We start from the raw sequence: 14,666 nt of genomic DNA, 5'->3' as shown, positions 1-14,666 counted from the left end.
GCACTAACTATGGGCCAAGCAGTGTTCTAAACACTTCACTCTGTATTATCACATTTAGGTGCAAATTAACACAATAGTTGTACTTTTTTTTTTTTTTTTTTTTTTTTGCGGTACACAGGCCTCACTGCTGTGGCCCCTCCCGCTGAGGAGCACAGGCTCCGGACGCGCAGGCTCAGAGGCCATGGCTCACAGGCCCAGCTGCTCTGCAGCATGTGGGATCCTCCCGAACCAGGGCACAAACCCATGTCCCCTGCATCGGCAGGCGGACTCTCAACCACTGCGCCACCAGGGAAGCCCAGTTGTACTTTTTGTTGTGTGAGCCTGCCATAGTTGCTGATGTTAAGTTATTTTATGGACTGTCATTTATTTTATTTTAAAAGTGCATTGTGATAATTTAGCTCAAGGGAGGAACTGAATCTTAAAAAATGGGATAGTTAATAGACCCTTTCTTCTTTCTGCCATATCAACTATATTTTCTTATTTTTTTTTAATCTATATATGGCTGTGTTGGGTCTTCATTTCTGTGCGAGGGCTTTCTCCAGCTGTGGCAAGCAGGGGCCACTCTTCATCGCGGTGCGCAGGCCTCTCACTGTTGCGGCCTCTCTTGCTGCGGAGCACAGGCTCCAGACGCGCAGGCTCAGTAACTGTGGCCCACGGGCCCAGCCGCTCCGTGCATGTGGGATCCTCCCAGACCAGGGCCCGAACCCACGTCCCCTGCATTGGCAGGTAGACTCTCAACCACTGCGCCATCAGAGAAGCCCCTAAGCATATTTTTAATATGGACAGGATCACCAAGATCAATGTTTACATTCTTCAACAAGTGGTGATTCTGTTAAGTAGAGAGTGGTCCCTATGCTTCAGATGCGGTGGTAGATTTTCCGAAGTTTCAGAGCTGGGCACATACCCAGCTCTCACGTGGAGGAAGAGCTATTCTGCTTCCTCATGCACAAGCAAGGTACATGGGTGCTGTACTCACTGTCCATTTGACACAGAACCAGAGGGTAAATGTAAGTGTTGGAGCAGATTCTGATATCTTTCTGAGAAAATTTTGTGGCATTGACCATTTGTTAGCCTTGGAGTCCATTAAGAGTCTGTGGGCTTCCCTGGTGGTGCAGTGGTTGAGAGTCCGCCTGCTGATGCAGGGGACGCGGGTTCGTGCCCCGGTCCAGGAAGATCCCACATGCCGCGAAGCGGCTGGGCCCGTGAGCCATGGCCGCTGAGCCTGCGCGTCCGGAGCCTGTGCTCCACAACGGGAGAGGCCACAACAGTGAGAGGCCCACGTACCACAAAAAAATTTTAAAAAATTAAAAAAAGAGTCTGTAAGAACTTGGAATAGATCCTGGTTACTAATTTCTCTTCAGAAACATCTACAAGAATCAAAGCATGTAGAATTTATGCAATAGTATAAATTTTTGACTTTAGATAGTTTAAAGTAATACTAACTACCACCACCACCTTTTTTTACAGCTAGTTCCTGCTGTTTTAATTCACATATTCATTCACCTAATATTTGATGTGCGGTCACTATTAAGCCAGGAACCCTGGGGCTCTTAAAGTGAAACATCAATTTTCTAACCTCCTGGTACTTACATTGCTATGCACTCCACCTGGAATGTTTGTCCTGAGAGATGCGTGTAGCTCATTCTCTCTCCTCCTTCCGATATTGTTTAAATGCCATCTCTTCAGTGAGGCCTTCCTTGGCCATCTTACTCAAATTTGCAGCTCCCCCAAACTAGTCCTCTACTTTTCTCTACGTCACTGTCAGTATCTAAGCATGTATATATTTTATTTGTTTGTTGTCTGTCGGCTTTCACTGGAATATAAGCTTAATAAAAGAAAGAACTTGTGTCATTTTTAAATTTCTATAGCCTAGTACCTAGAATAGTGCCTGGCACGTAGTCGATGTCTAACAATTGTTGGTTGAATGGTAAATGAATAGTAAATCTGTATGTTTCAATGTAAGTAGAGGTGAATGCAGCAGGTATACTGCAAATTAGTTAGACATTACCAGATTATCAGGTAATACCCACCCTTATAATTGTCCACTCAAACAAGTCTGAAATTCTTATTCTTAAGCATTTTCTCAGTTAGACGAGCAAGGATACAAAGGCAATCTATAGAATAGTTGTGCCTTAAAACTGCTTGGTCTTCATATATGTTATGAAACTAATAGTCCTACGATATGTTGACAAATTCAAAGGAATATTTAGCAGATGAATAGTCTTCTGTGTTTAGGAAGATATAAGGTTTCCCTTTTTGAAGGTGATACAGGTTAAAGTTTGAAGTATTGATGCGAATGGAGTCACATTCCCAGCTGGGGGCTTTCTGAGAGTCTATATAATCATGGAAGCTTATCAGAGAATTGTATGATTGACTCATAGCTCATGAAGAAAAAATAAAGTTAATCAAATCTCTCATTCAGTTCATTCATATTGGGTTTTATAGCTAAGTTCAAAGCTGTACAGGAGACCTATCATAATGTATTGTATTAGAAATAACAATAAGATAACATGAAAAGGATTTTGACCTTCAATTAAATTATTTTTGCATTGTTTCTCAGATAATTTCACCAGACTTCCTTGCCCTTCCAGTCACAGCTTTTCTGCTTTGCTTCCCTCCCCACCCTTCTTACTCAGTGTGTGTTGTCACCTCGGGCAGCAGTATTAATAAGAGTGCAGTCAAGAGATAAATGATCATTTCAACCTGGCTTAGAATGTTCATCTCAAAAATGTTGATAGAGAGGTTAGAATTAATTAGTAAACAGTGATGCCGTACTCTGATTAGCATCATAAGTGAAACTGTCCCTGGTTTTACATTTCACATTATTATCATTGATAGACAGTCATTGGTTTTAATAAGACTATCCACACACCAAAAAAACAAAAACAAAAACAGACTTTGGGAAAGTCTTTGTAATCCAAAATTTTACTGGATAAAACTTTGACAGATCTGTGGTCAACCACCTCCTAAAGTTGTCACTTAATGAATGAAGTGTACAAAAGCTCCCAAGGCCTCCAGGCAGGTTATGAACAACCAGAGGATCAGAGTACATGTTAGTGGGAGGAATTCGGACAGGAGCACATACCAAAGCACTGCCTCATGAGTCAGGCTCGGGACTGGAAAGAATAAATGCTTGTTGCGGGATGGATTAGATAACTCAGAGGCTGAAGCTTTGACATAAGGTGAATCATTGTGACTAAGCAGCCATTGTTTATTTCTCCCAGGTTGACTTTGCCTTTAAAGCTGACAATTCAAAGGTCTTAAAGCCTGAAAAGTAAATGGTCTTTTAAACAGATGATGCCGAAGGCCAAGAGTGACATTAGAAGATCAGGATCTTCACATTGGATGAACACTGTGTCCCGATCTAGAGGAGGAACTTCAGTCATGGGGAGGTGTTCCAAATCCTGCCTTTTAGCGTAATGGTTCCTCGTTTTCTTCTGGAGTCAGACAGTCCAGAGTTTGCATTTCAGTTCCACCACTGACTAACTTTGAGACATCAGACAGGTTACTTCACTTCTCTGTGAATAAGTTTAATAAAATAAGTTTAGTAGCAATGTCTACCTCACTGGCAGCTATCAGCTATGAAGGTACTGCCTGTAAATCACTTGGTGTCAGCATAAAGGACTGAGCACAGCTCACCGTGATGATGGTGGTGATAGAGACGAGAATGGCAGGTCATGTGACCCCAGAGACTGACCTAGATGCCTGGGATTGGAGAAACCTAATGTTTCTGAGCTACAGGGAGACAAAGATAGAGGGGTGTGTGTGCTTCTGGTCTAGTAGGCTGGGGCACAGTAAGACAGCCAGGGAAGAGGATGGCAACATTCTATGAGGAGTGAAAGTGGATTAAGGTCGAGGCAGTAACAAAAAGATTCCAAGGACAACCATTGCTCTGTGTGCTTTAGCAAAACTCCGTTTACTTTAGCTGAGGCTAAACCCTCCTTTAGGCCTAGCTCTGAAGATAAGAAGTCCTGGCACAGTATTGCTTTCCTATCTCCAGAGAAAGGGTCTAGACATTTCACAAGTATAAGCACCTCAGCTCTGTCTCAGCACCTCAGTCCCATTAGTCTACCGCTATGTCAAGGGGAGAAGGCAAAGTAGGAAGTCCCCTCGGGCAGGAGACACAGGTGTTGTGGGTATCTGCAGGGTCATCCTTATTACCAGGCAGTTCTCCAGTGTAATATTCAAATGAGAGGAAAGTAGAAACACAGTTTAAATGACTTGTTGAGAAGGCTTTGAATTACCACTAAGGCTCAATGTAAATCACTTTGCTTGGAAGTCATATAATCCTTTAACTCCTTAGCTCATTTATTCATCATACTTACTTTTATCATCTGCTAAACTAGACACAGTTTTATATGGGGAAGAACTCAGTAAGAGCAGAGTAGTTACGATCTAGAGTACAGGTAGGAGTCTGAAGGAGCTATGGGAGTGACTTTGCCTCCAGAGGAAGGGCCATTTGACCCAGGACTTGAAAGATGGTTGAAGTTTGCCAGGTGGGAAGAGGTGTTTTGGGCAGGAGGTAGCTTGTAAAAATGTACGTGATTATACGGTCAATCTAAGGAGTTGAACTGGGGAACAGTGGGGAACCAACAGGTTTTCAAGCAGGACTGTGACATTGGGTTTGTTTGGGGGTGGGGGGGGAAGATGTCTCTGAGAACAGTATGAAGGATAGATGTGAAGAGGAGATAGACTAAACACCAGGAATAAGAAGGGAATGAGGGCTTAAATACAGTAGAATCGAAAGGTTGGGAGGGGAGACACTGAATTCTGATGTAAAATGATGGAGTCAATTGTGGAAGTGTGGAGTTAGGTTGGAGCATCCATGAGGTGAAATTGAGAATGACCTCGAGGGGTCTAACTTTGTAAACCATTAGGAGGTCGTGTATCTGCTACCAGAACGTAGAAGGCAGAGCAGAGGTAGGGATGAATAAGCAGATATGAGTAAGGTTATGTGGTGGATCTGACCAGGAAATTCAAGTGGAAATTTTAGGCAGGAAGTTGTGAATACGGAGGAAATAGTGTGTAGTAACAGAAAGTACAGGCTTTGGAATCAGAGCTGACTTAAAATTTCAACTCTACCTCTTTTAGACCATGTGGTCCTGGGAGAGCTATTTATCTCCTTTGGAGTTTTTTTCTTCATTTGATTTTTACTACCAGACAAAATGGGATTATTATTCCCACATTTATTACAATTTTATTTTCATTTGCCTGATAGCTAGCTATTTGTTCATTCATTATTTTCTTTGACACTTTGTTTTAGGTTTGTTTCTTTCAAACTATGTAACTGGGTGTTTTGTGTTTTGGCCTGGTCAAAAAGTCTCAATCTTAACTAATAGGCTTAGTTTTATTCCTTTAGCTTTTAGTTTTGGCCTGGTCTAAAACTCTCAGTCTTAACTAATAGGCTTAGTTTTATTCCTTTTAGCTTAGTTTCATTCCTTTTAAACTTTGTTTTTTTCCCTTTTTATGGTGGGGGTAGGGTTGGTGGTGTAGAGGTGTAGGCATCGGTTTGATGCAAGTACTGTTCATTCCATGATTGCCCATATTAATTTAGAAGTTGTGCTATAATTTTCCATACTATTAGTGGTTACCTTTTCATTCCCATTTCTTCATTATTAAATAAAAGTAATTAGTATTTCCTACACAGATGCTCTTATTTTTCAGTCCACAGCACCCTTTCCCAGGGTTGATTAACCAAGTTAAGCCGTTTTTTTTATTAATATTTAGCACACACAAAACAATCAGTGTTTTCATACCAACATAAAAATGAAATTTATTTGAATGTAAGTAATCACAATAATTATTGAGATAAAGCACAAAAATTAAATTTTTAGCCCTCAAAATCAAAACAGAAAGAAACCTAATTGTAATCCCTCATATGTCCTCAAAGGTAAAAACAACTGAGTCATGGGAGTGAATTGAAAAAGACCTTGGAGAACATTTTGTACACACTCTAACTTAGAAGTCAGAGGGGTTAGCTAATTTTTCCAAGGTCACACAGAATGAGCGGCAGAATCAAGATCCAAACTCAGATATTATCACTTGTCATTTTCTGACTTTTCATGATATTACTGGCTGTTCTGGTAGCCAGTGTTACCAGTAACCTATTCATATCCTTCCATATCCTAGCATGAACCTAAGCTGTGTGTGTTTCAGAGGTTCAGTGTTAACATTGCTCTATTCTCTGAGCGTCATCATTTTCTTTCCCTCAGACGGTAGTGGAACACGTTCTTCACCCACACTGTTGTAAGCCTGCTCAGAAGGACCAGGCTGGGCACTAGATGGTCGAATGTGACTGGGACGGGAGTTGACCCAGCCCACGAGTGCACCATCTGGTTCTCTGTCCTATCTGTGTTCTTCTGTTTAGCTGCCTTTTTTCTGTAGCGATAAGACAGGAGTTAGTATAACGATCATAAAGATTCACTCGTTATAATTATCTACATGTACAGAGTCCCTACCATGTACCTGGCACTGCCTTAAGCACTTTATATGTTACCGCGAGCCCACCTGGCAGCCCTTTCAGGAAGACGGTTCGAGGAAACGAGACCACAGAAGTCACTGCTTGCTCAGTGACACATACTGGGGGGTGGCAGGAGTGGGGGGTGGACTCAGGTTCCTGTGAAGCCGGAGCTTCTACTCTATCCTATACCCTTTCATTTCAAACTCCTTTTAGTACACGAGTCACTGTGTGTTTCTAAACAGAGTTCGGATTGATGGCGAATTTCCCCTTTGTGTGGCACTGACATACTGTTACAGTGTCATTGAAGTATAATCCTGGTGGCAGCAGCTCAGGGATGGGACTGGGTTGTTAAGGTCCAGGGGCCACAGTGGGTTTGCATTTCATTTTTATGTTATGATCTCAGAGTCCAGGAGAAACTGATAACTTCACAAAAGTAAAGGTTAATGATATTCATCACAGGTCCTTTTTTGGGACATGTTATGCTTTTATAGAGCTGCCGCTATGAAATTAGTGAACGTTAATGATTTAAATACTGAATGAGTTTTATTTGTCTCTTCAGACCACCATAACAGACTACCATAGATTGCATGGCTTAAACAACAGAACTTTATTTTCTTACAGTTCTGGAGGCTGGAAAGTTCAAGATCAAGGCTATGGTAGGCTTCAGTTTCTGATGAGAGCTCCTTTCCTGGCTTTCAGGTGGCCGCTCTGTTCTCATGTGGTCTCTCCTCTGAGCGTGAAGAGAGAGGGAGAGTGAGCTCTCTGGTGTCTCTTTTTATAAGGACAGTAATCCTATTGGATTAGGTCCCTACCCTTATGACCTCATTTAACCATGATTACCTCCTGAAGGCCCTATCTCCAAATACAGTCACATTGAGCATTAGGGCTTCAACATACGAATTGCAGTGGAGGGGACACAATTCACTCCATAGCAATTGTTGATGTTTTTTCTTGCATTCAAAAGTCTCATTTCTTAATGAGAAAATACAAAACTTTGATATTTTCTATTATCCACAGGGAATATTTTAAATAACCAAACCTCCTAGAATTAGTTAACTTTCAATTCTTATTAAAATATTGAAATATTTTACATTATCCTTCAGTTTAAAAGATTGCATGATCTGTACTTGGTAATAATCCTAGCAGTCAGCAGCATACTCTGCAATAATATGAAACTGCTGTTTGCTATTTCACCATTGTTTGCCTGTTCTCTGTGTGGCTGTTTAAAGACGACAGTTGTTTAAAAAGGCACTGCAATAGGATCTCCACGTCCTGGTAGAAAATTAGAAGTGGAACTCAAGAGTTTGATAAAGAAATATTCTTCCTTTAAAAGATTATTTGGGATAAAACTAATTATTGTTGTAATAATGTCTAGCTCTGTTGTGACTGATAACACAATGTTACGAGCTACCTTTAATTTTCTGAATTGGAATTATGATGATGACAAATCTAGCAATAATGGCTAATATTTACTGAGTGCTTACAAAGTGCAGAGGACTATTCTAACTGTGTTAGATGTAATGATTCTTTTAATCCTCACAGTAAACCCATGAGAAGGTCCTATATGTAGCCAGAATTTACCCTGACAGAAGTGAGGCATAAGGAAGTTAAGTAATTTGCCTAAGACCAGACAGTTATGGGTGAATGAGTCAAGAAGTAGTTCTCAATGAATCAGGAAGTAATTAATTAGTAAGACCCTTGGTTATGTGCAAGTTGTGAAAAACACTATAGTGAGTGGGAAAAAAGTGGGGGGGGGTAGTCCTTTGCTACATAGAAATCAGAGTATAAGAAATGCTAAAGTTTGTGGTAGATGTCATAAGAGCAGCAATGAGCCCTGAAGAGATGAAGCTTCTGGAGAAGACCTTAAGGGCAGTGTTCCTCCGTATGCCATCAGTGAATCACTTGGGACCAGAATCACCTGGGAAGTTTGTTTAAAATGAAGATTACTGGGCCCCATCCTAGAAAAAGTGGAAATGAATGAGGGTTGGAGCCCAGCAATCTGTGTTTTCATGAGGCTACTGCCTTAAAGGATGGATCTGTTTGGATAAAAAAAAAGGATAGCAACTTTCCCAGCAAGGCAACCACAGGAGCAAAGAGATGGGGCAAGTACGGTTTATTTAGGAGGTACAGTAAGGAGAAAGGTCTCCAGGGAGATTGACGAGGATGTTTTGGAGAGCAATGCAGAACAAGACCAAATAAAGATATTAAGGCCAAGTTTAGGTAGGACTTATTTCACTTAGCATAATATTCTCTAGGTCCATCCATGTTGTCACAAATGGCAAGATTTCATTATTTTTTATGGCTGAGTAATATTCCATGGCCTATGTATACCACATCTTCTTTGTCCATTCATCTATTGATATGGACACTTAGGTTGCTTCCATATCTTGGCTATTGTGAATAATGCTGTCTATCTGTTACTTTTAATATGTGTTCTCAGAGTATTTTTTTAATTTATTCAATCATTCAGTAAATATTTATTGGGCACATACTATGTGCTTTTTCTCTGAGTAAACTTTTAACTTGGGCCTGAGAATTTCTTTAAAACCATGGGCTTTTAACATTGGAAGGAAGGAACCTTGAAGATCAATTTCTTCATGTTTTAGGCAAGAGTAAACGGAAATCCAAATGAAATTGTTCAGGTCTCACTATGTGTTAACAGCAGAGCTGCTGGGAAAACCCAGATCTCTGTGTACCACCCTGAGTGATGTCAGAGGACAAACTTACCGTGGGTTTGTCCTCATGCTTTTCCTTCCATGAAGGTCAAGCCAGTTCAGATCCATTTCAGTAGATTTTTCTCCTGAAATGAATAGCTCTGGAAAGATTTAATGGTAGCAGAAATACAGAATCTCTAATATCAAATATTTAGAGGAAGCAAAATGTTCTGAATTTATTGTTTTTCCCTTAAAAAAGTAACATTTTAATTGATATACCACCATAGTGTCCTCCAGGTTTATGCTTGATATCTTGTTTGGACTCTTTTGCCAACAATGTTAATAGCTCACATTAAAAATGTGTTTAGCTGTCACGGCTGAAGGAAGCATCATATTTTTTAAAGTTTTGTGGGATTTATTTTTCCCTGAAATGAGGAAGGAGCATATATATGTAAAGAAGAAGGAAGCATTCCATCACTGAACCATATTTTTTGAGTTGTATATTTTCATTCGGCTTTTTTGTTAAGTCTTACCTAAATAGATTATGAACTCTTCAGACACAAGGTCGGCTGCTTATTTGATCCCTGACATCCTTTTACTGATTCGGTGTGATATGCCTGTGAGGCATATCTTTCATCAACTATCAATCTTTGGGATTTTCTCCCAAATCCTTTTAACACTTACAGAACCAATGCTATGTTGAAACAAATGAAGTCACACACTTTTTTTCCGTAAATTTTTTAAAAATTTATTTAATTAATTTATTTTTGGCTGCATTGGGTCTTCATTGCTGCGTGCGGGCTTTCTCTCGTTGCGGTGAGCGGGGGCTACTCTTCATTGCGGTGCGTGTGCTTCTCATTGCAGTGGCTTCTCTTGTTGCGGAGCACGGGCTCTAGGCACACAGGCTTCAGTAGTTGCGGCACGTGGGCTCAGTAGTCGTGGCTCATGGGCTCTAGAGTGCAGGCTCAGTAGTTGTGGCACACGGGCTCAGTTGCTCTGTGGCATATGGGATCTTCCCTGGCCAGGGTTCGAACCCGTGTCCCCTGCATTGGCAGGCGGATTCTTAACCACTGCACCACCAGGGAAGCCCAAGGCACACACTTCTGATCTGGAGGATATCACATGTTTTAATGAGAGAGAGACAGATGGTACTGTGGGTTTGAGGGCATCACATCGCTATCAGCATTGAGATGTGATGCATGCACTCTTCTGCAGTTATAATATACCAAACTAGAGGGCTGTTCCAGTTCCCAAAGAGTAGAATTCAGTGCATCTTCTTTGGCCTCGTTGTTTGCATATTACGTTATGCTAAAAATTTAACAGTAATATTTTTTTCCTGAAAATTTGAGAAAAGCAAAGGCCATGGTTGGTTAATTAAAACCAAAGACCCCATCCATGTTTGTTAAATGTGGGCCGTTTCTACAGCCCTAACTGTTAAGTTTTTAAACCTGCCTGTGTTTGGTTTCCCTCATTTTTCTTCCTGAAGCTGCAAGAGAAATAATCTGGTTAGAGAGAGAAGAGCGAGCCAGGCAGCACTACGAAAAGCACCTGGAGGAGCGGAAGAAGAAGTTAGAAGAGCAGAGGCTGAAAGAGGAACGTAGGAGGGCTGCTGTGGAGGAGAAGCGAAGGCAGAGGCTCGAGGAGGACAAGGTGAGATGCTCTGGGGAAACGTGGGAGGCTTGTCTGTTTCAGAAACACAGCACGTTTACTGTGAAGCTTCCCGTTAAGGTGCTGGCATGCACACCAAGAATGTCTCAGAGGCAGCAGATTTACAGAGTCATAGTTTCTAGGGAGGTTGTGGTGTGGAAATCAGGTAGAGAATGGTATGATTGTCACTGTTGCCCCAGGAACTTTAAAAGCTCATTTCTCTGGTCTAGACCTATAACTTATTTATGTTTACTTCATCTATACTGAAGTCTTAAGACTACTCCCAGTAATTGGATTTCTGTAGGACTTTACCATTTACAAACGTTTTCTCATAGATTGTCTCATTTAACTCTTGCTCAATCCTTGAGTAAGTGTTGTCAGTTTTTGTGAAAATGGACATTTAGACTCAGAATAGGTAAGTTACAGAAAGTCGTACAATCCATTAAGTTGTGGGGTTAGGATTACCCACATCCGTAGATTCCATATGCTGTTTTTAAAATACAGTACCACATGTGTTTAAGCTAAGACCTGCACTACCAGGCTTATGTGAGTTGATGGGAGCATCACACTCCCAGTACTAATAGTAATCGTCATTTATTTAAGTACCTGCTGTATGCCAAGCGCTTTATCAACTGACACCTAATAATTTCAGTAACCCCTCACCCAGGTTGATATTACTCTCACCTTAAGGTGTAGGACTTAGGAAGTTTAAGTAGTACCTCTCTCTCCACTCTGCCTGAAGTCGAAGACTCCTCAGACATCCAGGTGGAATCTAATCATCAGCTCCTCTCTTCCCTTGAAGGAACGCCATGAAGCCGTTGTACGACGTACAATGGAGAGGAGCCAGAAGCCAAAACAGAAACATAACCGGTGGTCATGGGGAGGCGTTCTCCACGGGAGCCCCAGTACCCACAGCGCAGGTAAGCAGACAGTAACCGCTTTCAAAAATCACTCTTGTTTTCTGGACAGTACAAGTCACAGTTGCTTTTTTATTCTGTGTTTGCAAAACAAAAATCCTGCGGAAATAATTAAGTTACACTTAAACGATGCTTCTACTGTTTGAGGATAAGAGGGTGATGGAGGTAAGAAGATAAGGTTCCCTCCCTCCACACAGGCTGATTTTCTCATCCTTTACAAAATTCTTTAAAGAATTGGAAATCTATGCAATGTTTCTAAACAACTACTTTCAACTCTACGTTATTTTAAGTAATTCATTTGCATAGTGGTTTCAGGATTATGGAATAGGTTAACCAGTTTCGTCTTTTTCTCTGGAAGAACCATAGCAGTATTGACAATCAGAATCAATACCATGAGCTAATGTATTCTGACCCTAAAGTATATGCAACACTAAGGCTCTTCAAGAGAAAATACAGATTTCTGAAGCTAGAAATAGTAGATGTCCAAGCAAATGGATGTTCCCTTGTTCTTGAATTGACATAAAATCGTACTGAAATTTGGATTTAGTGAAAGGCTTTATTTTTGTACTGTAAATTCAATACACCTTGAATTTTATATAGTGTGTCAGTTCTTTTTCATTTGTGTGAGTCTAATAAGCTTTTTTTTTTTTTTTTAATTTACTTTGAAAAATCATTGTCTTACATTCTGTCCCCAGGTGGTTTTGTTGAGTCATCATTCACCTTTCTCGATTTAGCAGGACTGGACCACCACTTCACAACTTTTGGTGGTACTAGAAAACCTGGTACAGACATCCTTGTGATTTGCTGATTGCCTGACCTGTAGCTAGCACCTCAGACCTAGGGCCAGTTCATCAATAGCTGAACCATCACCACCTTAGTCATAATGCATGCTTAATATCCTGTTGCATAGACCTAGATCTGGGACGTGGCACAGTGTTTCTCAAGTGTTGATAGTATGACTCAGGTGACTTAAAGGTATTGAAATAAAGTAATTACATGTGCTATGTTTACTTTCTTTTTAAATGATCCTTTTGGATAGAACCTTAAAAAAACGTTTTTTCACTAATACATCACCAGAGCTCAAAGTACATCCAGTGTGGCTTTATCCACCCAACCGCCCCATCAGTACAGCTGTTGCCACTTTCAGTTTTAATGTGAATAACTATGGATTTTCATTTGCTTTATTCTCTTTCATTCCTAACATTCAGTGTGTCTTCTATAACCCCTTCATTTAAAAAGATCTAAAAGCATGTTGCCACAACTTTGCAGTGAACCAAATTTGAAAGCATGTTTTTTTCCTTTGGCCCTTCATGACCCAGTGGTATGTGCTGTGGGGCACATATCAAATCTGTGGTCATAAGGATCATTTACATGTGATATTTCATTCTAGGGATAATTTTGCATATTTGTTCCATGCAAAAAAGCTGTCATGGTATGTACTTTAAAACCTTACTTATTTTTCTTTTACCTGGCTTCCTGTTTTACATGTGCACGTTACACATGTAAACCTATTACAGATTTTCAAACATTTTTGAGGGGAACTCAAGTTCCTTAGCTTTACTTCTTGCTTCCACACTCAGTTCAATATATAACCTTTGTTATTGCCACTCAGAGCAAGAGAAACCAGCGTTGTATTTGTGAGCTGTTGGATAAAATCCTTTTTTATAAGGTTTGTGAATTAGAGAAAATTGCTCTTATACTGGAACAGAGTAGTTTGAAAATAATGGGAATTTGCCAAAATTCTCAAAGGTCAGAATGATGTGCTGAGATCGTGAGAGCAGTGACCAGGTCTTGATCACTTTGAGTACCCCTTACTTCACCACAAGGCCTAACTTGTAGTAGGTACAACAAACAAATCCTAGAAGTTGAATTTCATCCAGATTAAATCAGTGTGTTGTCTCACTGCTCCCACATCAGCTCGCACTGCTTTGTAAAACTTTATACGTTTTAAACCGATTCTTCATGAATCCTTTTGTGGATCTGTGTTTTGTTCAGAGAGGGAAAGAAAAAGATTAAAAATTCTTACATGTTAAGCAATATAATAAATACATATTATATCTCCATAATTTTAATGATGCTTGTTAGGCCTGCATGTAGACACAATCTCCCCCCAACTGAAGCTTAACATATAAAGCAATATCAGAAAAGATACTGCTGCAAGATCTCCTAGAAATGGCTTTCATTTTCCTTCCTTGTGCCCTTGAACCTCACATTTTATCATTAAGATGTTCCTTTTGACATTTTACCCTAAATCTTTTCTTTGTTAGGATTGCCCTAAGAGCCCATCAGTTACGTGTAAATTTGAGTCACAGAAATGATGTTTGGTTATTTTCCTTTTAATAATTAAATTGCTTCATGTAAGTCAAGGATACTTAAATAAATAAAAAAATTTTTAATTAAATTGCTTCAACCGTAAAGATGAGTCCCTGGAGAAGACAGGAATGTCTGATGTTGGTGGAAGACTTGCTTATCTCCTGCACACTATAAATAATGGCCCAAAATGGTTATTCTGTGGGGGAAATTTTAACATTTTTACCACCAGGGTTAGTTAGACCAGTGGGAACGGGGTTTGAAGGCCTCTCTCACGAGGAATATTTTGGTTTGTTTTCAGTTTTAGAAGAAGCTAACCATAGAAAATAAAATAAAATATGGCAAAACCTCTTTAACTTTGGCTATTATAGGCCAGAAAAACTCCCTGCATCCTACATAAATATAATGATGAGATGTTTAGACTTTTCCTTATACACAGTTTTATTCAGGGAACGTGATTTACGCTAGTGAGTGTGGTTATAGCTTAGTTCCACTGTAAGGAGAGCAAACTATCAGAGCTGATTTTTGCCTTTTATACAGCTACTATTTCTCTTCTGACTTGAACTTTAAGAATTACCCTAAAATTATCCAACAGCAATAAGAATATTATTAATAAACTTAAAGAGAAAGAATTCTGATTTTCTTTGCATTGCTGCCAGTTTTGTTAGGCAGGTTTGT

At 40.1% G+C, this 14,666-nt stretch overlaps 1 protein-coding gene across 1 annotated transcript in view; it reads left to right on the top strand.

Annotated features, from left to right (window-relative positions):
* MAP7 (microtubule associated protein 7) overlaps positions 1 to 14,666 on the top strand; it is a gene marked incomplete at its 5' end in the record, with an annotated part of 163,003 nt that overhangs the window by 115,439 nt on the left and 32,898 nt on the right. The window contains 2 exons of the mRNA XM_082668805.1: positions 10,601 to 10,764; positions 11,564 to 11,681. Coding sequence (XP_082524931.1) covers positions 10,601 to 10,764; positions 11,564 to 11,681 — 282 coding nt within the window. The remainder of the gene's footprint in view (positions 1 to 10,600; positions 10,765 to 11,563; positions 11,682 to 14,666) is intronic.

Source organism: Grampus griseus (assembly GCF_964374135.1).
Source record: "Grampus griseus genome assembly, chromosome: 13".
Lineage (NCBI taxonomy): Eukaryota > Metazoa > Chordata > Mammalia > Artiodactyla > Delphinidae > Grampus > Grampus griseus.
Note: the sequence above shows the minus strand (reverse complement) of the source record. Positions and strands in the feature narration are given on the sequence as shown.